The sequence below is a fragment of the Staurois parvus genome, unplaced genomic scaffold (genome assembly GCF_062004578.1).
Source record: "Staurois parvus isolate SC_StPar_1 unplaced genomic scaffold, SC_StPar_1.0 ptg000422l, whole genome shotgun sequence".
NCBI lineage: Eukaryota > Metazoa > Chordata > Amphibia > Anura > Ranidae > Staurois > Staurois parvus.
The window spans coordinates 3,353,772-3,378,631 of record NW_028318218.1 but is presented as its reverse complement, the minus strand read 5'-3'; the positions used below and the strand labels follow the sequence as shown (position 1 = coordinate 3,378,631).

The 24,860-nt window shown below is 43.0% G+C and overlaps 1 protein-coding gene across 2 annotated transcripts; it reads right to left on the bottom strand.

The window, feature by feature from the left end:
• Nucleotides 1-4,345: 4,345 nt before the first annotated feature.
• On the bottom strand, nucleotides 4,346-24,139 carry BIRC2 (baculoviral IAP repeat containing 2). 2 transcript variants are annotated; one of them, XM_089687265.1, is made up of 9 exons: nucleotides 24,027-24,139; nucleotides 15,338-16,958; nucleotides 13,990-14,089; nucleotides 12,627-12,705; nucleotides 11,427-11,475; nucleotides 9,618-9,857; nucleotides 8,289-8,549; nucleotides 7,204-7,245; nucleotides 4,346-4,625 (listed from the first exon to the last, which is right to left on the bottom strand). In XM_089687265.1, exons 2-9 carry the CDS (start codon nucleotides 16,182-16,184, stop codon nucleotides 4,432-4,434), a joined length of 1,812 nt encoding a protein of 603 aa, XP_089543391.1. In that variant the 5' UTR covers nucleotides 16,185-16,958; nucleotides 24,027-24,139; the 3' UTR covers nucleotides 4,346-4,431. The 2 variants fall into 2 exon arrangements, with proteins under 2 accessions (XP_089543391.1, XP_089543390.1); XM_089687264.1 differs by lacking the exon at nucleotides 24,027-24,139 and adding an exon at nucleotides 23,661-24,004.
• Nucleotides 24,140-24,860: the final 721 nt, after the last annotated feature.

Below are 24,860 nucleotides of genomic sequence, written 5' to 3'. Positions count from 1 at the left end.
TGATTTTATGTGATAGACCAATATAAAGTGGCACAAATGGAAGAAAGATGATAAATGGTTTTCACAATTTTTTACAAATAAATATCTGAAAAGTGTAGTGTGCATTTGTATTCATATCACTTTACTCTGATACCCCTAACTAAAATCTAGTGGAACAAATTGCCTTCAGAAGTCACCTATTAAGTAAAGTCCACCTGTAACCACTTGCCATAATTTGGCTATAGCGTGGTTGGCAACAGAATGGTTGTCCAGTTCTGGGAGGGCGTCATATGATGTCCTCCCAGAACGCGCCCTCCCGTCTGCCCCCAGCGCTCTTCATGATCCTATGGACACAGCTGATCATATGCCGAGGTAAATGGCCAAATCACAGTGGCCTTATAGCATGTGATCAGCTGTGTCCAATAACACAGCAGATCACAATGTAAATACAGTTGCCAGTTATCGGCAGCACTTTCCTCACGCTGTCACAGCATGAGGAAAGTGCTGCCGATAACCGGCAAATGACACAAAGACATCTGCACAATCATCAGTGCCACCAGTCAGTGCTGCCTATCCATGCCACCTCATCAGTGCATGGATAGGCAGTTTTGTTTCTATTATCCAATCGCTAACAAACTCATGCAGACTCCACCTCCGCAACATCACCAAAATACGCACGTTCCTAACCCCAGAAACTACTAAGCAGCTCATGCACTCCCTCATCATATCACGACTCGATTACTGCAACTCCCTCCTCACTGGCCTGCCTCACCACAGGCTATCCCCGCTTCAGTCGATCCTGAATACGCTGGCCAGACTCATCCACCTTACCACCTGCTCCGTATCCACTACCCCCCTCTGCCGATCCCTCCACTGGCTTCCGATTGCCCAACGGATCAAATTCAAACTGCTAACACTGACATACAAAGCTGTCCATAATTCTGCCCCAAACTACCTCACCGACCCAATATCCAAATACCACCCAAAATGCACTCTCCGCTCTTCACAAGACCTCCTTCTCTCTAGTTCCCTGATCTCCTCCTCCCATGCCCACCTCCAGGACATCACCCATCCTCTGGAACTCCCTACCCCAATCCATCAGACTATTATCCACTCTCCTCTCCTTTAGGTGCACCCTAAAAACCCACCTCTTCAGGGAAGCCTACCCCACCCTCTGCTAACTGCCGATCTCTTCCTACCACTCCATCCCCCCCACAGCTTTTCCTCCCGTACCACTATCCCCTCCCTCCTACATTGTAAGCTCCAAAGGAGCAGGGCCCTCAAATCCCTCGTGTATCGCACTGTATTGTTATTGTACTGTCTCATGTATGGTCTATTGTAATGTACAGCGCTGAGCAAACTGTTGGTGCTATATACTGTATAATATAACATTTTGCAATTTGTTTATTGTGCAAAAAACAAAAATACCGCCAAGATAGCTCTGTGTGAAAAAATAAAAAATTTCATGTGTACACAATGTTGCATGACCACGCAATTGTCAAAGTGCAACGGCACTGAAAGCTGAAAATTGGCCTCGGCACAAAGGGAGTAAAAGTGTCCAGTAGGCAATTGGTTAATCTCAGTATAAATATTATTATTATACAGGATTTATATAGCACCAGTTTGCTCAGCACTTTACAGAATTAAGGTAGAGACATAAATTACAATACAACTTGGTACAAATATAGCTGTTCTGTGAAGGCCTTGGAGGTTAGAGAACATTAGTGAAAACACAGCATCATGAAGGTCAAGGAACACAGACAGGTCAGGGATAAAGTCGTGGAGAAGTTTAAAGCAGGGTTGTTATTAAAAAAAAAAATCTCCCAAGTTTTGAACATATCACAGAGCACTGTTCAATCCATCATCTGAAAATGGAAAGCGTATGACACAATGGCAAACCTACCAAGACATGGCCGTCCACCTAAACTGACAGACCAGGCAAGGAGAGCATTAATCAGAGAAGCAGCCAAGAGGCCCATGGTAACTCTGGAGGAGCTGCAGAGATCCCCAGCTCAGGTGGGAGAATCTGTCCACAGGACAACTAGTAGTCGTGCACTCCACAAATCTGGCCTTTATGGAAGAGTACCAAGAGGTTTCACACACACTCACCGGCCACTTTTAGATACAGCTTGCAAATGCCAAGAAAATATCCCCCACACCATTACATCACCACCAGCCTGAACCGTTGATACAAGGCAGAATGGATCCATGCTTTCATGTTTATGCCAAAATCTGACCCTACCATCTGAATGGTTGCAGCAACCAATCTGACCATTCTTTTGAAGGCATTTTCGTCCACACAACTGCCACTCACTGTATATTTTCTCTTTTTTAGACCATGCTCTGTAAACCCTAGAGATGGTTGTGCGTGAAAATCCCAGTAGATCAGCAATTTTTTTAAATACTCAGACCATTTGTCTGGCACCAACAGCCATGCCATGTTCAAAGTCACCTAAATCCCCTTTCTTCCCCATTCTGATGCTTGGTTTGATCTTCAGCAAGTCTTCACCACATCTAGATACCCAATTCACAGAGTTGCTGCCATATGATTGACTGATTAGCAATTTGTGTTACCTAGCAATTGAACAAGTGTACCTAATAAGTGTCCAGTGAGTGTATATGAATGGTTATAATTGGAAAACATGGGGTACGACTTAACATGCAACTTTGATGTCCAAAGTTGCATGACAAGTCGCACAAGTGTAAATGAGGTCTACCGCCAATGCTGACCTTCACAAAATGCCAAACTATCTGATGGTAGAAAATGCTAGTTTGTGCAGCCAACTTGAACCCCAGGTGTGAGAAAACAGAAAATCAAGCCTAGTCTATGGTTTAATTGTAAAAAGAGGCTTATGCTGAATACCCCTTCCTTAATCACCTCCCATCCGGCCGTTGTATATAAAACGGCCGGACGGTGGCAGTGCAGGGGTGGGTGGCAGTGCAAGGGCGGGTGGCTGTTTATAAACGCCTCCCCGCCCCCTGCTTGTGTGCGCTCCCTGGGAGCATGCAGCACCGTGATCCAGACACAGTGGAACACAGATCGTCATGCAGGACCTCTGTGTGAGTTCCCAATCATGTGATCACTGACTGGCCAATCAGTAATCACATGCAGAGTAGTAAAGCAAGATGTCACTTCTGACATCATTGTTTACTACGTGTGAAATCTGTGAATGATCAGAGGTCACATAGTACAAGGCTATTCACAACAGCCTTGTACCATGTGACAAATCACAGCTCACACAGTAGTTCTCAATGGCTGCAAGAATGCAGCCAGAGAGTAGAATTGATTGCTTTTACAACCCTTATGGGTGTAAAAGCAATCAGTGTAAAAAAAAAAAAAAATCTTCATCACCCCCCACAAGTAGTACAGTGTCACCATGGTGACTGTACTGCTAGGGTGACAGTAGGTAAAAAAATATAAAAAGTAATAAAAAAAAAATATTTAAAAAATAAAATTTTTGGTTAAACTAATTTGGGTTATTTTTTTTTACTAAAAAGATAATGGAATAAATTTTGGCCAAGATTTGATGAAATATTTTCAAAATTTTATAAGAAAAAAATTTTCAGAATTTGGACTTTCATTTACATAGCAAAAAAATATAAAAATCCCAGTGGTGAATAAATACCACCAAAATAAACCTTTATCAGTCTCAAAAAAAAAAAAAAAAAAAAAAAATCATATGGGTAGTGTTGCATGACCACACAATTGTCATTCAAAATGTGATAGCACTGAAAGCTGAAAATTGGCCTGGACAGGAAGGGAGTAAAAGTGTCCAGACTTGAAGTAGTTAATTATAATAAGCACGTGCTCATCACCACCTGATATGCATCACTTGTTCCAGGTCAAAGATCCACCAAAATGTGGAAGCAAAGGATGGCAACCATAAAGCATAGGAGCTGATTTTTTTGCACAGGGATTGGGGCGGTTATCCACATTTTAATCTGATTACCTAGTAAGCCAGACCTGAAAGAAGCTTTAAGCAGTTCTTGCTTCAAAATTCTGTCCTGAACAACGGTTTGCTAATTTGCTGTGAAAATTGACCTTCAAACCAAAGCATGCGCAAGTCCAGCCTACGTCAATGAGGTCTGAAAAGCTTGAACTCCCATCAAGTCAGCGACTTAATAGGTTCCCTTTAATTTAGCATGGAAAAGATATAATCCATTTGGCCTTGAAGTGATGGAGGTGGGGAGAACAGGAAAATCATACAGCATCAGTTCCAAATGCTATTCACACTAACCACAAACAAATGTAAATGCTCCATGCACCAAAAAAAAAAAAAAAAAAAGGCAGATTGAACACCCAGCAATGGAAGGCCTATTTCACTGGGGAACAGATCGAGCAGCCCAGGAAGACAACCATACAAAATATGAGTCAACTGAAACTTTATTCATACATAGTGCACATAAAGTGAGACAGTAAACATAGCTTGTTTAAATTTTTCTTCTCCAACTTCATGAAAGAAATGTGCGAACTGTGCCTTTAATTATTCCTCTGCAAATGGGACATTTCCGTAGGGATGGTGCACAATCCTTGCATACTACCAGATGCCCACATGGGATAAAGACGATGGACACTTCTTGGTCCATGCAAATTTTACAAGTCCGCTCTTCTTGCAACCTTCTTAACTGCTCTTCCATTGGCAAATCTGAAAAAAAGAAAAAAAATGAAAAATATTAGTGGAGGCGTTTGTTAAAAAGTATCAGGTGTGGTTATACTGAACGTGTCATTTATAACTAGTTACAGTTGCAAGAAAAAGTATGTGAACCCCTTGGGATTACGTGGAGTTTTGCATGAATTGGGCATAAAATGTCCTCTGAATGTCATCTAAGTCACAACAATAGAAGAACACAGTCTGCTGAACATAATACTACACAAACATTAGATGTTGCCATGGTTTAATTGCACATAACATGTAAACATTCACAGTGCAGGGTGGAAAAAGTATGTGAGGCCCTAGCTTAAGGACTTCTCCCAGAGCTAATTGGAGCCAGGAGTGAGCCAACCTTAACTCCAATCAGTGTGATGACATTGGATGTGTTGCTGACAGCTGTCCTGCCCTTAAAAAACACACACCTGTTTTGGGTTTACTGGTTTCAAGAAGCACTGTCTGATGTGAACCATGCCTCGCAGAAAAGAGCTCTCAGAAGACCTACGATCAAGAATTGTTGACTTACATGAAGCTGGAAAGGGTTACAAAAGTATCTCCAAAAACCTTGATGTTCATGTGTCCACGGTAAGACAGACTGTCTACAAATGGAGAAAGTTTAGCACTGTTGCTACTCTCCCTAGGCTTGGTCGTCCTGTAAAAATGACTGCAAGAGCACAGCGCAGAATGCTGCACGAGGTAAAGAAGAATCCCAGAGTGTCAGCTAAAGACCTACAGAAATCTCTGGCACATGCTAACATTTTTGTTGACACATCTACAATAAGGAAAACATTAAACAAGAATGGAGTACATGGGAGGACACCACGGAGGAAGCCATTGCTGTCCAAAAAGAATATTGCAGCACGTTTAAAGTTTGCAAAAGAGCACCTGGATGTTCCACAGCACTACTGGCAAAATATACTGTGGACAGATGAAACCAAGATTGAGTTGTTTGGGAAGAACACACAACACTATGTGTGGAGAAAAAAAAGGCACAGCACACCAACATCAAAACCTCATCCCCACTGTAAAACATGGCGGAGGGAGCATCATGGTTTGGGGCTGCTTTGCTGCCTCAGGGCCTGGACGGATTGTTGTCATTGATGGGAAAATGAATTCCAGAGTTTATCAAGACATTTTGCAGGAAAACGTACGACCATCTGTCCGCCAACTGAAGCTCCGCAGAGGATGGGGGATGCAACAGGACAATGACCCAAAGCATACAAGTAATTCAACAAAATGGCTGCAACAGCACAGAATACGCCTTCTGGAGTGGCCCAGTCAGAGTCCTGACCGCAACCCGATTGAAATGCTGTGGCATGACCTTAAGAGAGCGATTCACACCAGACATCCCAAGAATATTGCTACACTGAAACAGTTTTGTGAAGAGGAGTGGTCCAAAATGACTCCAGATCGTTGTGCAGGTCTGATCTGCAACTACAGGAAACGTTTGGTTGAGGTTATTGCTGCCAAAGGAGGGTCAACCAGTTATTAAGTCCAAAGGTTCACATACTTTTTCCTCCCTGCACTGTGAATGTTTACATGTTATGTGCAATTAAACCATGGCAACATCCAATGTTTGTGTAGTATTATGTTCAGCAGACTGTGTTCTTCTATTGTTGTGACTTAGATGACGTTCAGAGCACATTTTATGCCCAATTCATGCAAAACTCCACGTAATCCCAAGGGGTTCACATACTTTTTCTTGCAACTGTATACTTTCTTCACTACTTTGTGAGCAGTGACCTGGACTTGGATATGCTCAGGCTTGTCCAGTTCACATTTAAAATTGTTTGTAAAGGAAGGAAAACCACAAACAGCATTGGAACCTGTGCCCTAAACTGGTCAGTAATGGCAGCTCCTATACTTTTATCCTGACAGATTTCCTCCAAAAAAAACAGTCCAAAGAAATTGAGGATTTCAAGGCAAATGTTTTAATCTAAGAATAATTGCACATATCTGTAATGCAAGAAAGTTGCCAAGAATAGTTTCTCTTCTTTTGTAAAGAGTATGAAATGGTTCAAACCCCCTTTTATTTATTCTTTTAAGTCCACTTTACTTCCTATCCAGGACACAGAAAAGAAATCCCCTCTTATTGGTCATCCAAAATGGGTGCACCCATTGGAAGATTTCCCCTCATCTTTTGTTCAGGTGACAATTGGAAATTTGGAATTTCCCCACCATCACTTCCTGTCCCAGAGACAATGGTCACCAAGACAAACAGAACCTCCCCAGTGGGAATACAAACTGCAATAAAAGCCTTATAGTAGTACTAATTTTTCCATAATCTAATCAAAGAAAGATGTGTTTCTACAGCTAAAACCCAAGTCCAGTGGTAACATTAGTCATATCCTGATAATCCAGTCATGGGTGTGTAAATTGTTCAATAAGTATGGTACTTATTCATACTGAGTCAAACAATCCACTGTGCCAGACCAATAGAATAGCTTGAAATTTAGACTCATGTAGTAACACTTTTCTATTTTGTTAATGTGTCACTTGAGTTTGTAGATAGAACATACTGTGCATTTTACACTTCAGAAAATTAATCTTCAAGTGTAGAGTCATAAATGTTTACCTGAATAGTCATCTGATGCTTGACTTCCCAAAGATTGTTCAACTGAAAAAAGGGAAAAAGTCAATGAGTTTTATCACAACAAAAAGGAAGGGGATGTCGACATTAACTTTGTACACTACACACTTATGTATAACCAATTTTTTTTTCCCCTTCAGATTGAAAGAACAAAAATTAAAATTCCTGCCAGGTTACTTTTTTGCTGCCTATGTACTATTGGGGAAATGTCTCTACATTTGCTGTCCTGGAGGTCCAACAGGAAATCTCCCAAAGTGAGGGGAATTCTCCTCTTAGACATATGTCCCCACAATGAGAGCTTTTGCCTCGCAGCTTATTCTGGTGACAACTTTAAAAATGTTGTTCCTTGGTGACAAAGTCACCAGTACAAATAGGATTGTCATCCTCACCAATGGGGACACAGACCGCATTAAAAAGCTGACCGAAAGTCTAAAATAATTAAAAGCAAAAAAACTTTCACAGGGCTCATAGAAAGTGTGTAACAATCTGTGGCCACCACATACCACATTTCAGAAGGTCCACAAATCCAAATTGCAGAAAACTTTGCTCCTGGCCAAGGATTCGTGAACCTGTGCTGATGCATCCCATATTAAGAGATGAAGGCCCACAGAGAGGCAGTGATTGCAGGATGAAGAGATATGATCTTAATGCCCAAAGTAAGAACACATACATGAGGTCACAACGCCACAGATCTCACACTCAACATTCAGAAGAATGTGGTCAGTGCCATATATAGATTAATGTTCACTTCTGATATCACTTTTGTTTCTTTTCATTTGCACAAGTAAGATTCCCCCATCTGCACTAAAAAGTGGACCCAGACATGGCCTGCTGGTCACTCACTGCTATGCTGCTGAAACTACATACATTCTTTAGTACCACATACCTTCACCCACTAATGTATACATAAATCAAGTGCTCCCCCTGTATCCTGCTCCCTAAAATATAGTGCTCCCATAAAAAACTGAACTCAATACATATGGGTGTCCAGAAGTCACCCACTATTTTTAAGATCCGCATTAGCTCCTGACATTTTTCTTATAGTAAGCACAGTCCACTTAAACACTTACTGAATAACTCTTTGTAAAGCACTGGGTCGTGGACATTAAGGCTCTGTTTGAACATTTCTGGTACATTTTTTCCCTTGGTCAGAACTTTATCAATCAGATCCTGGGCTTGTAGAATAGAGGTTTTCTTGTTCTTTATCATCTCACATTCCTCATAACTTAAACCTTGTGCAACATGAAGATCATCCATAATTGCCATGCAGAGAACAGATGTCATTTGCTGTAAAAGCACAGGGCAGCTTCTCTTTATTATATTGATCTCATCTGCAAAGAAAAAAAAAAAAAGTCAATTTTAGTGACATTTCTCAAGTTGTCTGCCAAACTATTAAAACAGGATCATTGCATTATGAACCAACATTCATTTCGTATGCTTAGCGTTGAAGCAAAGCGCTGTGCTATTGATGTGATAAACTGCTGAAACTGATAGGTGGTACTACTGCTGGGGCTACACTGATCATCAGTGCCCTGATGATCAGTGCACGTCCCCTCCGAGGAATGCCGATTACCGGCTCTCCTCTCCTCACGAGCTGTCAGCGTGTTTACATGCCATCAGCTGTGATTGGACACAGCTGATCACATGACCGAGCAGACATCTTCAGCTCTTTCCGTGGATCGGTGATCTGCTGTGTCCGAGGGACAGTGCACAGCAGATTGCTGCACGCTCCCAGAGCCGCGCATGCGCATTGAGAATGGGAGGACGTCATACAAGAGAACCGCCTTGCGCTCATCATTGGACTATATAGCGGGAGAGAGGCAGTTAAAGACTGCATACACGCCAACTTTAGGCCAAATGAAAAAAACATGTCCAGGCATACAGTAGGTTACAGAAGATAAATGTGCAAGTGGTTATCAAACGTACTTTGTATCTGTGGCTTTATTAGACTCATTGGTCTCAGATTTAACTTGTGCAAGTTGTTATCAAACGTACTTTGTATCTGTGGCTTTATTAGACTCATTGGTCTCAGATTTAACTTGCATTATATCTGCTGAATAAGCTGAAAAATACTGGAATGCAGAATCTAGCAAATCTCCCCTGCCAGCTATTGTATTCTGACAGCCAGTACTTGCGGCTGTCAGAATATCCAAACAGCGGCTGCATCTGATTGGATGTACTACGGCCAAATTTTCCAGCTTGCTGCATAGATTTTCAGATCAAAAGGATCTTGGCGAGTGGGGGGGGGGGGGGATAAAACAGCAGAGGTATTAACCCTTCCTTTTACCATCCAAAATTTTAAGATAAAAAGTGTCAGTATAGGCAAAACTCACTATTTAGCCTGCTGCATCCTCTGTAATAGGTAACAATTCACATGCTAACTGCACCTTAAGAGTTACCTGCTGAATTTTGCTCTGACTGTCGGTCTCTCTCCTCTTCGGTCTGCTCTTTCTGGGCAGTCACTAAATCATTCACCAAGTCAGCAGTTTCCTTGTAATTCTCCCCCGTGGTCAGTATTTTATTAAAAATGGTTTCTTTGACCAATCTGCGCAAGAAGCCCATAGATAGAACATCTTGGACCACTGTGGTGTTCATGCAAGTCTCATCATCCTGGTTACACTCCTTATCCAAGCGAATAACTGAAAAAAAAAAAACCCCCACAGTATTAGAACATGATATTTGACTTCCTTTCTTGAAACAGTTTACCAAAAACACAGTAAATTTAATCTGAACACCTGCTTGCAATGTTCTAATCATCTGATTCCAAGCACCAAGAGGCCTGGCTCACACCTATGCATGTTGCAACTGCTGCGTTTTTTCCCTGAGCGTTGTGTTTTTTTGAACATACGTTTGGCACATATTGTGTGTTTTTTTCCCCAGTAGGAAAGTATTGAATGTGACTGTACACACTCTGGCTTTCAAAGTTGCATCACGGTAGTGCAGGAACCTTTTCAAAATCGCATTGACTTTGAAAATGCTCCTGCACTACTTTGATGCAACCCGAGTCCCAGAAAGCGTAAAGTTGCATCAAAGTTGCACGCAGTACTTTCCTATTGGGCAAAAATATAAATAAATGCAAAAAAAAAACGCAACATTTGCTTTTTTGGTGCAGTTCCATTGAAGTCTATTGAACCATAAAACGCTGTGGGAAAAAAAAAGTCCAACCCTTTTCAAAAATGCAGTGGCTGAAAATATATTGATTTCCTCCTAGATTGTAAGCTCTAAGGAGCAGGGCCCTGTTTCCTCTTTTACCAACTTGTATTGTAACTGTAATGTCTACCTTCATTTTGTAGAGCGCTGTGCAAACTGTTGGCGCTATAATAAAAAATGTGAACATATCCCATAGGAAACCATGTTAAATAACTGTAGTTCATTTCTGCAAAAGACACAAACCACATCTGAACCAGGGCTATGTTTTAGCCTGTGGATGATAGAACAGCTGCCCTGCTGTAATAAACGAATGCCATTTATTATGGAAAATGGCGATTTTGTATCATATGAATAAGAATGCCATTACATGTAATAACAAAAGGTACAGTAATGTTTGTACCACAGCTGGGAAGTATCCTTGTACAGCCAGAAGGACTAAGTTTAACCTCTTTGGCGGTCTGATTATGTCAATATTTTTGAATGTCAAAGCGGTAAAATTTGTTGTTTTATATTGTAGGCCTGTAATTCTTAGGAATAACTCACTTAAATCTGTCCAAAACAAGTCTAGTAAACATCCCGGGTATGTTAAAGTTTGAAACACGAAATCATAAATATTATAATAAAATTCAATAATGTAATCAAACCAAAAACACTGAAATTTGAAATAGAACACAAAGTTTGCACATCACTGAGCTCAGTCACAGAATCGTTGCGGTCGTCACTTTCAGTGTGATGACAAAATTCCCCAAGAATCACTGTCGCTCAATTCTGCAAGTGATTCTAATGCACCATCTGTTTTCTAGCTGGTCTAAAACTGCTTTTAACCAAAAAAAAAAAAAAAAAAGGGACGCTTTTTGGATGCCATGGCCGTTCAACTTTCCAAGCAGAAAGAACGGTAAAAAGTGCAGGCAGGGCACAGGACAAGATGTATGTGAAATGGTTTGATACAATAATGTAATCCTAACAGATTACAATGGATTGTGTGTATGTCATGCTTTTACTTTTTTTAATCTCTCGCCGTTTTTTTTTTTTTTTTTTAAATGATAAAATATACTCACTAGGTGGATACTGGGCTTCATTATTTTGAGATTCTGAATTTGACAGCAACTAGAAATATAAAGAAAATAAAGTTATTAGCAGATGCAATATATGCTGACCAAATGTAGCCAATTCACCATTTCTAGCCCTTATTTTATTGTCGTCTCCCCTAAAAAGACTTTTTCCCCCTCAAGACATTCATTAGTCTTAACTGAATCTGCCTAAGGCAGGCCACAGACTATGCAATTTTCTTTCCTGCAGAAAAGAAAAATTAGTCTATTCTCCCATCAATACAGTTAGTGTTGATAGGGGATTCCCTTCAGCCGAGCCATTGTGTTCTCCCAGAGGGGAGGCATCCCTGCTGGGCGAACAGCGATTGTTGCTAGCGGCTACAGCTGCTGGCAAAAGTCGCATGCAACAATTGGACAGGCTGGTTGTACTGAAATCTTACAACAATCGAATTGGGTTCAATCAACCTGCCCATAGATGGTTCGGATCTCAGCCGATCCCTGCTGAACTGGTTCAGCTTTGAACTATCAATGCCCTGCCTATCCAGACGTACAAGAAATATGTATTACCTTCTAATGATACATCAGCTGAACAACTGTTCAGATGATGGTACCATGGGCATACAAGTGCAGAAGAAAATCCTGGGGCACTTCCGCAGGATGGGAAAAGCTAAATGAAGTCCAAGACACCACAACCATGAAGCACACCGTTTCAAGGCCTGGTCTGCCTTCACTTAAGTTACTTCAAGACAACAGTCTTTCATTGATCTAATCACTTATAACCCATGTATAATACAACAACCGAAAAGGTCATTTACATCTTCTAACACTATCATTTAGAGATTTCTCTGTAGTGCCAAACCTTAAGTTTCTGACCCCAGGGAGTCACATGGGCATCTTCTGGATATTAGATATGAAAAAGCAAGGCTGCAAACCTAATTGCCTGCATGTAATACCCACACAAATCATGTATAGTTTTGAGTAGAGGCTCTCCAAGGGGGTAATAATCATCCCTTTAGAAGAGAGCCTCCACCCAAAACTGTCCATGCTTGGTGTGGGTCTTGCTATTGATATCCAATACTCAGAAGATGCCCAAATTACTCATCCGAACAAAACCAGAAACAGTATTAAAACCAAACAAAAAAGGTTCTAATCTTTCCCACCTAGAAAGAAGAATGATTTCCATAACAATCACAATTTTCCCCAACCCACCTGATCTAGAAGATGTGGATACCGCTCTTGAATGTTCTGGACAAAACTTTGACCTTTAATGTGTAATAAATATTCGCACCTAGGAGGAAAGAAAAAAAGAAAAAGAAAAAAAAAAAAAAGAAGGTTAAAAATAGAAGAAATCATACAAGTAAAGAAAGTAGCGTGTTCACAAGTAGTGTGACAAAAGCCTCCAGTAAAGACCCTAACCTAAAGTAAATCTGAGGGGGAATACAGGTGCCACCATTATCCTCTGTCCAGGCAACCATGTGTAGATGAATACAGACAACTCACCCCCAGAGGAGGGTTACCGGCAGCTGTGATATTCAGTTCATGGGTCCAACCAGAACAAGTGTAATCTCTGGTATTAAAAGCAGCACTTTGCACATGTGTAATAGCAGCAAACAAGCTTCTTAGAATCCAAAGCACATCAAAACATTTTATTCAAGTTTAATAAAGTAGTATACAGGGCATAAAGAACTGGTTTTGGGTATATCAGTGCTTGCAGTTTTCTATGTGGCTTCATACTATCACGGACTCTAAACATGATTCAGAAAGGGTCCATTATGCTTACCCAAAAGCTTCAGATTTCCAAACCACAGGCTTGAAACAAGTAAGCAGACCAGGAAAGTCAGTGAAGTTAGAATTCCCGATATGCAAGCCTGATTTAGGCAATGAAGTACAAAGGGGCAGTATGACAGCCAGGCAAACAGCATTTTCAGGAGCAGTCAGCAGCTTCATGCTGTTGACCATGTTGCTCTGATAGAGAACCATGCTAGCTGTGGATCCACTTCAATCAAAAATGGGTCAAAATTGCTATCTTTACAATTAGGGTCATATGAGTGAAGCACGTCAGTAAGGGCCTCCATACCTCAACATGCAACATAGCCTGTATGGCTAAACACATAGTTTGGAGTTTGTGACATTATTATTGTGTAGTTTCTTTTCTGTCACTGCCTTCTCAGGGAATGTGGATGGGCCCCAGAGACACTGGCACCTGGTGTGCCTGGCAAGACGATCATTGAGAATATCATGGACAAGAACTAATTTCATACAGGTTAGTTTAAGTGTGTAATAATCTATATAATTTAGACCCGATTAGGATACTTCCCTACCAACATCTTGTTCTTTCTGCGCCTATCACTGCTTTGTTGACATTAGAAAGCAGTAACATGACACTAGGACAGTTGGGAATGGCAAAGATAAGAGACTAAGAAGTCTGCAGATTAGAACAATGGACTGGCAGAAGCATATAAAAATGTGCACATTTCCTTGTTCAAAAAATGTTTTGCAGTTTTGGTTGCAAGTTTAACTAGCTATCCTCTCTTTTGCCTAAATACTACATAAACCACAAGAAATATTGTACCTTGGAAACCATTTTGCATGTTCAACCCAGGGGTCATCTCCAGACTCCCAGCACCTCAAACCACCATCACAACAAAAGCACTTTACGTCATCATTCCGTCCTGTAATAAAACAAGCAGACTGATTAAAAAAGAAAAAAAAAAATGCTGTTATTTTAAATGACTGTATAATAGTATTCTTTTGTAAAAAAATTGCCAAAGGTTGTGCTTTACTGCTCCTTCTCAATGCAAGTCTACTGTCAACCAACTCAATAAAACATACCCCGTGTGTGCCAGATACCCAAAACGTTAGTTACTACAGTGACTGCAAGTAATTGCATCTCTCTCTTCTTCTAGTGGCCTATTTACAGATCACTAGAAAAACTGAAATACTGAAAAAAAATCTGCACACCACATTCATATCTATGGATAAATCTGTACATCCTAGATTGTAAGCTCCATGGAGCAGGGCCCTCCTATCCCTCTTGTATTGAACTGTATTGTTGCTGTATTGTCTCCCGTTAGATTGTAAAGTGCTGAGCAAACTGTTGGCGCTATATAAATCCTGTATACTATTAATAAAAAGGAGTGCCAAGCCATCAACAGGAGTGAACAGTGACCATGGCACAGATGCCTGGGGGGCCTGGAGGTTTTGCAGATGTGTCACAGGGCTCTCAATGTCTGAGCCCTGTGGCACATCTGCCCATGCACAAGGGGAGGGGGTGGAAATTCCACGTTAAATGTCAATTGATTCGGATTATAGATTGCACCAGCGCAACTCCTTCTGGTACAGTTTTATTTAGTCTGCAACTCTATTAAAGAGTTCTGCAAGATCACTTCAGGCTGGCCCCTTTTGAAGGTAGAGCTATGCAAGACATTAAAAAATAAAAAGCCAATGACTCCCACTGCTGCCTCAGCCAAGTAGGAGTTAAGAGTCCCTGGAGAGCATCAAGAGGGGGCTCACGGTGCTGCTGCACACAGGTTTTACCTTCATGCAAAGAATGCATGAAAATAAAAAACCTTGAGCCTTTAAAACCCACTTTAAAATCCAGTAATACACGGTTTCCCCAACTCTCCACATGCTCAGTTGCTCTATTTTTTGGCACTGTGCCAAAATTTGTAGAGGCTGATCTGCTGACAGCCTAAAGATTTAATGCTGCTCAGTGCTCTGGGCTTCAACCAAATGGCAGCCTCCAGGAAGAAGAAACAGGATTCATACCAGAGGCAATTTACTGCACACACTACATTTTGGTAGCATAATTATTAATGTGGGATGTATATTCCTTGCTAAAGAACTTTTATTTCATTAAATTGTTATGGATAAAGTTCCACTTCAAGCCATTTTTACCCAAGTAAACCTACTACACTTACCAACATAGTAAAAGCCAGCTTCTGCTAGTTTTTTGGGTGTCACCGGGATCCTGGAGGGCCAATTTATGAAAGTTTTTAGTCGAGATGATGTGGTTTGCATGCAGACATTAGAAACGTTGGATCTCAATGACAGCTTGGCACTAGCACCCACAAAGGAACAATCTGGGAAGTGTCTGCGATGTTCTGCTAAGGCATTATCATTTGGTTCCCAATTATTTAACTTTCCATCACAGGCAAAACAAGCAACTTTATCTCCTGGACCTATGTAGTAGAATCCAGCTTTAGCAAGATCACTAGGACTAAGAAAGGTCACAGTCCAGTTTGAGAACGTGTGAAGCCTGGCTTCTTCGGTGTACATGCAAGAGTTGTCATTGCTCCTTAGATGAGACAGGTCTTCCACGGCCCTTGATGTAACTGAATCATGAGGAATACTTGTGTAGGATTTACTTATAACACTTTCTTCAGAAGACGATGACTGTGTCTGACTGCTCAGAGAACTTGGAGGCGAGAATGCAGAATATAAGGATGCTCCAAGATTGACAGGAGATGCGTTCTGGATGAAGCTGCAGCTTGGATATAACCGCTTGTGTTTATCAAATGCACTGTCTCCCCTTTTCCAGTTATCTAGCATTAGTCCACATGTGAAGCATTTGACTTTGTCATCCACACCAGTATAGTAAAAACCAGCTTTAGCAAGACTTCGCTCGGAAACAGGCGGATTAGCAGGAAATTTAGAAAACGTCGACATGCGGTAAAGTTCACATGACAATTCCAAGGTAATCAAGCCCACGGATGGGCTGGAATTCAGCAGCTTTGCCAAATAGGCACTGCTGTTTAATTCTTCCATTATAGGAGCTTAAAAAAAAGTCGGGGAAGTCCTTCTCTAGGAGGTAGCCCTGTACTAAAGCCCTTACTAAAAACCAATTCACAAATTCAAGCTGCCAGTAAAATAGGATGTTACAGGTCACATAAAGACCAATACCCTTTGCGATACTGAAATTCAGTTGTGAAATTGCTGCCTTTCTGCTGTTATTCTTGTGGTGTTCTACAATTAAAAGCATTAAAATTTAGGATCACTCCACCTATTCAAAGCATGGAGGATGACACTTTCAGAGTAATGGACCAATGGCCTTAACAGCAACAGCTGGCACCTAACACTTACAGGCCTTTGCTATAGTGAATGCAGGCTCGTATTCTCCAACCTTTCAATGCCCGCTGGCACATGAAGTCACAGCACAGGGCTGGAATCTAAGTGGCTAAAATAAAAACTCAAACCACAAGGCAGTAAAGTAACTATCCTGCATCTAAAAACTTATCCTGGCGAGATGTGAATAGCTTGGTGTAAAAGACTTCCATACAGATTTTGCAGGGGAAATTCCAAATTAGTCTGTACATTAGTTGTTTTCGTACAGATGTTAGGCATTGAATGGAATGACTCCATAGAGGATACTTGGCTGAACATTTTACTTTCTACAAAACTATGGCTGCAAAAACTACCTCCTAGAGAAAGACTTCCCCTCCTGGGGTGCTTAGCCTTGCATGATGAGCGAGTAGACAAAACGAAAAAAAAAAGAAAAATTCTATTAAGACGGTCAGAAGAGAAGCTGCAAGGTGTCACAATCTAAGAGAAAAGAAAAAATTTACAAAAGTCATTCTCCACAGCTACATTTTTTTTTTTGTTTACAACTTATACAAAAAATAGTTCTAGGTAATGCATTCTAATTGGCACAAACTAACACCTAGAAAGACAAAAAAAAAAAAAAAAAAAAAAAAAAAAAAAAAAAAGGACTTTGGGGTACCAAAGATGGTTACCAAACAGTCATTAAATCTGTCTGGATTTTATTACAAGTCATTGTTACAAACATAGAATATGCTGATGATTTTTGTACACAATGTTTACAGATACCAGTGTTGTAATTTTACTGACAGCCAGTCAAAAAAGGGCACTTTTCTCCTGCCATTAAAAGGAAAAGGTTGCCAGGTAAAAATATGGCTGTGACCCTTGGCTCAGAACTGCGCATGCACAGTTCCAGTCCAGAGCCAGCCAGGACCATCTGAGTGCCTGCTACAGTGTATTCAGGTGGCACCAGCAGGGGGTGGGTCTGTGTGTTGTGTGATGTCATTGTGCAGGGAACTGAGTGGAGGAAGCCTCGTGTGGGGGTCTGCAGGATGGGAGCAAGGCAGTCAGGAGTGGGACTGTCAGTGCTGTTTGCACTGAAGAAACCAGTGGAGAGAGATTGTCACTGACTCAGGAGGGGATGTGTCATGTCGGTGAGATGTCATCTGTGCTGCTGCACACTGCTGTCAGGGACACTGAGCACTACGCATTTAGACCGATAATCCACTTCATCAAGAGAATGCAGGACTCCATACAGATCAATGTATTAAAATCCTCATCAGCATTCAAACGCAGAATCCCCAATGTCTAAGTGGGGCTGCAGGAGATCAGACCTTGAAGTAAACTAAAACGCAAAACTTTTTTTTGTTTTGGATAGAGAGCCGAGAGACTAGAGCACCTGTCAGGGTTTATTGCGGTCAGTGTCCCCGTTAGGAAGATTCACCCTCTATTTGTCCTGTTTACCATCATCATTGAAAGTGAAAGTAAATACCAAATTTTGGATTGTGTCCAGAAAAGTAATAGTGGGGAAATCTGCCAATGGGGACACTAGTTCTGGGGACCAAAGGAATTTTCAGGGATTTCCTCTCACTTTGTTTTGACTATGGGACAGGAAGTGAAGGGAAATCTCCACAATGAGACAAGGGCAAAAATAAATAAAATCTGACAGGTGTTATATACACCCCCCCCCCCCCACTCTATCCATAATGAAAACGGGAAAAAAAAAAAAAAAAGAGAAAAAGTTTTGCCTATAGTTCTTTTGCCCTGCAGTGTTAAAGCGCAGCACATGGTTTACTTTTTTCCTAACTTTATTTGAAGTGACACTCCAGTCATGTCTCAGGTGACATTCAGAGCCATCCAGTTCACTGCAGAAAAATTTAGCCGTGTTTTTTTTTTTTTGGACATTATACCACTCCCCCCCCCACAATCACCTACAAACCCATTCACCCTGTCCCCCTCTAGTGTGCTTCCATATCACTTACAAATACTGCTCCCCCTCCAATGTGCTCCCAAATCATGTACAAATGTGTACACACACTAATCGGTGGACACAAGATATGGTTCACCAGTCTGTACCCCACTATCAGTCCAGTATTATTATATTGCAGCCGGGTGATCGGGGGACCCTGGAATCAAGTACAAGCCATTGCGGTTCCTCCACTCCCATGTGGTTGTCACATATTCCTGTTAGAGGTGCCCAATAAGCAGATGCCGCAGGCCACACAGGGTGCTGGCGAGTCACGTGTTGGGTACCAGTGCTATACATATTGGAATGAGCTGCAGCACAACATGTATATTACAGGCTGCCATTGTCCATAAACCACAAGTGGTGAAGCTCCAACTCAGCATCACCAACAGTGCAGTGAGTCGGTGTTGGGAATCGGCTTAAAGCAGAACTCCGGCCTTTCCTTCAGTCTTGCATGGTTCAGGCTCCTCTCTTGTACCAAAACTGCTTATTCTGAGCTTCTCACAATGTACATTAGAAGCTGCAGAAAAGTCAGATCGATCCCTCCTCACTTCCAGACTGGATGTCCAGCATCATCTAGTCCTTTCTTCCCCAGCTCTGCTGTCCCTGTCTCCCTCCTATCATTCACTGGATTTAAGGTCTTTCAATCAGGGCGTCTAAAAATCCCACATAGGAGTTACCTAGGACTGTCGGCATTCATATACACCCTTCCTCAAGACACCCCCTCCTCCAGACTAACATCCCCCCCATCAAAGCATTTTATGGTTTGCAAAACTCCTCCCAAGAGCCGGCCTGCTGCTTGCATCAGGGCTGAGGGCTATTGAGTAGAGTACTGAGGCAGGGTGCTCGGATGTTTTCAGGAAGCCATGTATAGCAACCCCACCCACCAGCCATGATCTGCTTGTATTTCATAGAGAAGCATAGAGACCCAGTGATAATGTCAATGTGTCTAAAAAAGGCTTGTAATGAAAATTGAAAGGTTTTATTTAAAAAAAACAAACATTTCATTAGCACGCTGATGAGATGGTAAGCATAAAAAAGAAAAAAAAAAGAGGAACCAAGTATTAGAAAATAATAAACGTCAGCTCTGGTCATAGACAAAACAGAACTCAGCTCAGTAAAACAAGTTTGTAATGTTTGTTATGTTGTCCCTCCCTTCCCTATGTGGCGTAGGATTCTGGGTGGGGGTGGGGGCACTGTTAGGTTCTGCTCTAAGATAATGGCTGCTTTATTAGGCTTGTGATGGGCTCACCTTACTGTCTTTGTTTGCTGAACTTTATGTTTGCTCACAGCAACCAAAGATCATATTCCAAAGAGGTGGGTAGTTCATGGAGTCCACACCCACCATCTGTTAATACTGGCTGTGGGGATGTACCATATGAAACAATGAATTTGAATGATGCACCCATTTCCTTCCTCATCTAGAGAGCTCAGAGACCAGGAAGCAGCCCAGAATGCCCTCATTACTCAGGATCCCAAATATTACAACCTGTACTGCAAATATAAACCCTCCCCGACTCTCATGCCTAGCAAGTCCAGCATTGCTCTGCTGTAATCCACCACATGCCGGGTCCCATGAGGCCATTTTTCTTCCTTATGTCATTGGGAGCCGACTGTCTCTTCCTGCAGTTGCACCCCTGATGAAGCCCACCAGGTTCTTCCTTCTCTGGCCGCTGTGGAGAAGCGGATGACCTCTGACATGCAACATGGCTACCGCAGGAGATTTCAGGATGAGCTTGGATTCAGCCAAACCCAGAAACCAGCTGTCAGTGCTGGGCCAATGTGCTGCAGGCAGGGGAATCCCCACCCTGCAGCTGGATGTACACAAAGGTGTGGATATGTGTGACATTAGTGACCCCGTAGGGTCATTTACTAAAACTTCCTGATGCAAAATCTGGTGCAGCTCTGCATAGAAACCAATCAGCTTCCAGGTTTTATTGTCAAAGCTTATTGAACAAGCCGATAGGCTACCAGTGAACATACTGTAGCTGCTGACTTAACAAAAGGACATTTACCTGTCCAGGCATCCACTGATGTCCTCACCCAATCAGCTTTGAGTGCAGACGCCAGCATCTTAGGTAAGGGAAAGTGCCAGTGAAGCCAGTCTACTGTCACAGTGGTGATGTGTCCCAGAAGGCTGCAGGGGGGAGGAGGCTGGACTTCCTTACAGATGCTGCCGCCACCTGACCCAGAGATGGGAGTGGGTACTTTTCAAAACCAGACACCCCCCCCCCCCCCCAAAAAAAAAAAAAAAAAAAAAAAAAAAAAAGTCAAATGTGGTGGCGGATGCAATCAAGCAGAACATACCCCTTTGGGTGAAGTTCCCCCTAAGCTTTTAAAGAATGTAAAAGGCCTGTGGCTGGTCAGTGAAGGAGCAGCAGACTAAAACACCACTCTGCTCTCCCCCTTATCACATTTCCATGAAGCACACACATTCCTCTTGTCTTATCACTATGAGGGGGCCACCATACTGGCCATCAGACATGATCAGAATTTGGTGAACTCGCACCCCCAGCGATCTCTGATCCCTGTGTCCTACGGGCACAGCTGATCACGTGATGTGGTAAAAGCCCAGGCCCAATGACACACTGATCACCGTGAAATGCAATTGCAGATTCTCGGCTGCACTTTCCTCATGCTGTCAGAGTGTGAGGAAAGTACTGCCGAGAACCGGCAGTTATCCAAGCAGGGATCGGCACCCAGCAGTGCCACCCAATTGTGCCCAGCAGTGCCACCCACCTGCACCCAGCAGTGCCACCCACCAGTGCCGCCCACCTGCGCCCAGCAGTGCCACCCACCTGCACCCAGCAGTGCCACCCACCTGCACCCAGCAGTTGCGCTAGTCAGTGCAGCCTCATCAATGCACATGAGTGAAGGATAAAAATTACCTGTCTGCAAAATTTTATAATAGAAACAAACTTTTTTTTTGTTTTGCTCTTTTTTTTGTTTATAGCACAAAAAGTAAAAAACACCCAGCGCATGTAAATACCACCAAAATAAAGAATGTTGCATGACTGCACAATTGTCAAAGTGCAGCAGCGCTGAAAGCTGAAAATTGGCCTGGTAAGGAAGGGGGTATAAGTGCCCGGTAGGCAAGTGGGTTAAGTGGGTCAAGATATGAACCTGTCTTATAGGAAATCAAGTGAAATGGACTGCTGTGTGTTTCTGCAAATCGCAGAGATGTGAACCTAGACTTAAGGTGGGTGTTAGCGCTAGGAAGCAGGGATGTGGTGTCCTGACTACATGATTGCTGTGATTGGCTCACAGAAGCCCATCCCACGAGCTGTCAGTGACAGCTCAATCCGTGTTCAGGGAGCATGACCACAACCTCAGGTGCCCATGGTGTATGTACAGCAGCTGGGCATCGAGTACCCATCCCCCCACCACATACATGCATGCATGACACAGCAATCTCCAATATGGTGCAAGGTTCAGTTTCTAAACATTGTACTTTGTACATGGGGGGGGTGGGATTACTATAACTGGAGCAGCTGTTGACAGTAACCAATCAGGTTGTTCAGGTCATCTATGAAATGCAATCTAGTAGACGTAGTCACTATGCACGGCCATCCCAGACTCTTTGTAAATCCCATACACATCTCTCAGCAGAACAAGAAGATCTCAGTCACTGCACTGGAGAGGTGCAACCCACAGCCTCCCCTCCCCCATGGTTTCTGGTATGCAAACCCCTTCTTTAACCCTCTCATTTCCATTAAAGAGACCAAAGGTCAATCATGGGGTGGAGATCTCGTGTACAGGGCCTATCCCTTCTAGCACCATACACACCCAGAGATCCCACACCCTCACATACAATCACATACACGCACCAAATTAGATCTTCCCAGCTGACAGGTCACCTGTGGTTGTGGGACAGGCGCTTGTTGGATGTGTTCAGGTGTGTCCTCCCATTAGCAGAAGACACTGTACAACCAGATTGTAGAATGTATGGCCAGACTAAACCTAGGCAATCTCGAATCTCCTTCAGGCAGATCATACACTCTATACAATCCACTTTAGATCCACCATCTATGAAGTGTGAGAGTCTGCCTGACAGGAGGCAAACGGAAAGCATGGTTTAGATTGGTCCTCGATTACACCGTATTTGGTAAAGGAAATTGTACAATCAGATTGGACCCTGAAGCTTGGATTACACTTCCAGCAGAGCTAGTGAGTCGGTTACAGAACATGTACACCCAACAGTTCCCGATCTGTGCCTGTTGTACCATGTACTGGAATGAAACAGGCTCCTGTTCTTTGTATTGCTTCCTTTGTGTGAAATCCCTGCCAGTCCCTCCGCTTTCCTATTAAACACTGACCACACTAGGCATGAGAGCACAGCATGGTCAGTTTTCTAGCTGTGCTGGGAGCTAAACCAAAGGTCAGGCTTGTGCACAGGCATTCACTGGGGAGATCAGTGAGCTTTTGTTTCTGCTCCCTCACCTCTGAGAACAAAGGGAATGTGATCAAGAATATATGAATATTATAGACACAAATGCTTTGCCTGTCAGCTCCATTTTGTTTTTATTTTATTTATTTCAGGTACTTATATAGCGCCATCAATTTTCACAGCGCTTTACATATATATTGTACATTCACATCAGTCCCTAACCCTCAAGGGGCGTACAATCTAAGGTTCCTAATTCACATTCATACATATACATACTAGGGACAATTTATACAGGAGCCAATTAACCTACCAGCATGTCTTTGTAGTGTGGGAGGAAACTGGAGTACCCGGAGGAAACCCAAGCAGGCACAGGGAGAACATGCAAACTTCAGGCAGGCAGTGCTGTGGTTGGGATTCAAACCAACGACCCTAGTACTGCCAGGCAGAAGTGCTAACCATTTATATATATATACACACACACAATGGACTACTTGATCTTTTTTCATTCATCTCGATTTCTATGTGATGAGCTTAAAGAAGATTGTACAACCAGATTGTATAGTGTATGTCCATCTTATAGGAGATTGTACGGTATGACCATCTCAGAGGAGATTGTATAGTGTATGTCCATCTTATAGGAGATTGTACTGTATGTCCATCTCAGAGGAGATTGTGCAATCAGATTGTATAGTATACATCCATCTTAGAGGAGATTGTGCAATCAGATTGCACAGTGTATGTCCATCTCAGAGGAGATTGTACAACCGGATTGCACAGTGTACGGCCATCTTAGAGGAGATTGTACAATCAGATTGCATCATGTCCAGCCCCTGCCATCTCGCAGGTCTCCTACCTTTACAGCTGTCCTCGGCCACACAGCCAGCTCAGTGACTCCTCCAGCATCCCCTCCTCCAGCATTGAACAAGTAGAAGGATCTGCCGTCCTCTATGGTGCTACTTATAAAGATAGATCTCCAAGACACGCCACTTTAAAAAAAAGTCCCGTGACGTTGATATTACGTACAAAGTCCCACCCCCCACAGGGCGTCACATTCAGCTGTGAAGTGGTTATTAACAAATGACTGCTCTGTAGCGGAGACAAATGGCTCAGACTGCACTGTGGCAGAGAGGAAGACACTTCTCCCACCTCAGGAGTATCCCCCCCCATCTCCGGCTCTCATGGTGGTATCTCCCGCTCTCCTCACCGCTCGGATACTTACCGGGACCGCGACATGGCGCTCCTCTGCCTGAAGCTTATCCGAGACCTCAGTCTCTGTTCAGCCAATAGCCGACACCGGGAAAGCTCAACTGAACGGAGGGAAGGGGTGTTATTTTTTTTTGTATTCTAATTTTTTATTGCAATGGAAATCTTCATTCGCCATATTTCGGTGTTTTTCTAATGTTATAGACGAGGTGTTGGCGTGCGAAGCGTAACGAAACCTAACCCGCGATAAGGAATGCGAGCGTGGCGAAACATATACAGTGGAAAGTACCAGCTTGGTATTGTGTAACCACAGACACGCCCAGAAAAGTCCCCGATTCTTTTCCGCCTATTAATAACAAACGCTTCCTAGCATTTCCCAGAAGTCATGACTATAGGGGAATTCAGAAGTGAAGTGGGGGGTTTCTTTCTGCTGACCCGTCTACCTTTGGCCTGCATGTATTATATCCTGGAATTTCTGGTCTCCCAGGATGCAAAGGTGCCGCGTCGGGCTGTCCAATGCCCCGTCCGACTGTCCAATGCCGCGTCGGGCTGTCCAATGCCCCGTCCGACTGTCCAATGCCCCGTCCGACTGTCCAATGCCGCGTCGGGCTGTCCAATGCCGCGTCGGGCTGTCCAATGCCGCGTCGGGCTGTCCAATGCCCCGTCCGACTGTCCAATGCCGCGTCGGGCTGTCCAATGCCGCGTCGGGCTGTCCAATGCCGCGTCGGGCTGTCCAATGCCCCGTCGGGCTGTCCAATGCCGCGTCGGGCTGTCCAATGCCGCGTCGGGCTGTCCAATGCCGCGTCCGACTGTCCAATGCCGCGTCCGACTGTCCAATGCCGCGTCGGGC

Bases quoted from the DNA above. Each gene is read 5' to 3' on its own strand.
- BIRC2 (XM_089687265.1), bottom strand. From the start codon at position 16,184: ATGGAAGAATTAAACAGCAGTGCCTATTTGGCAAAGCTGCTGAATTCC. The intron at 11,476-12,626 runs GTGGGTTGGGGA...TTATATTTCTAG, and splicing joins ATCCACATCTTCTAGATCAG to TTGCTGTCAAATTCAGAATC. The intron at 9,858-11,426 runs GTGAGTATATTT...TTTTTTTTTCAG, and splicing joins TGAAGCCCAGTATCCACCTA to TTATTCGCTTGGATAAGGAG.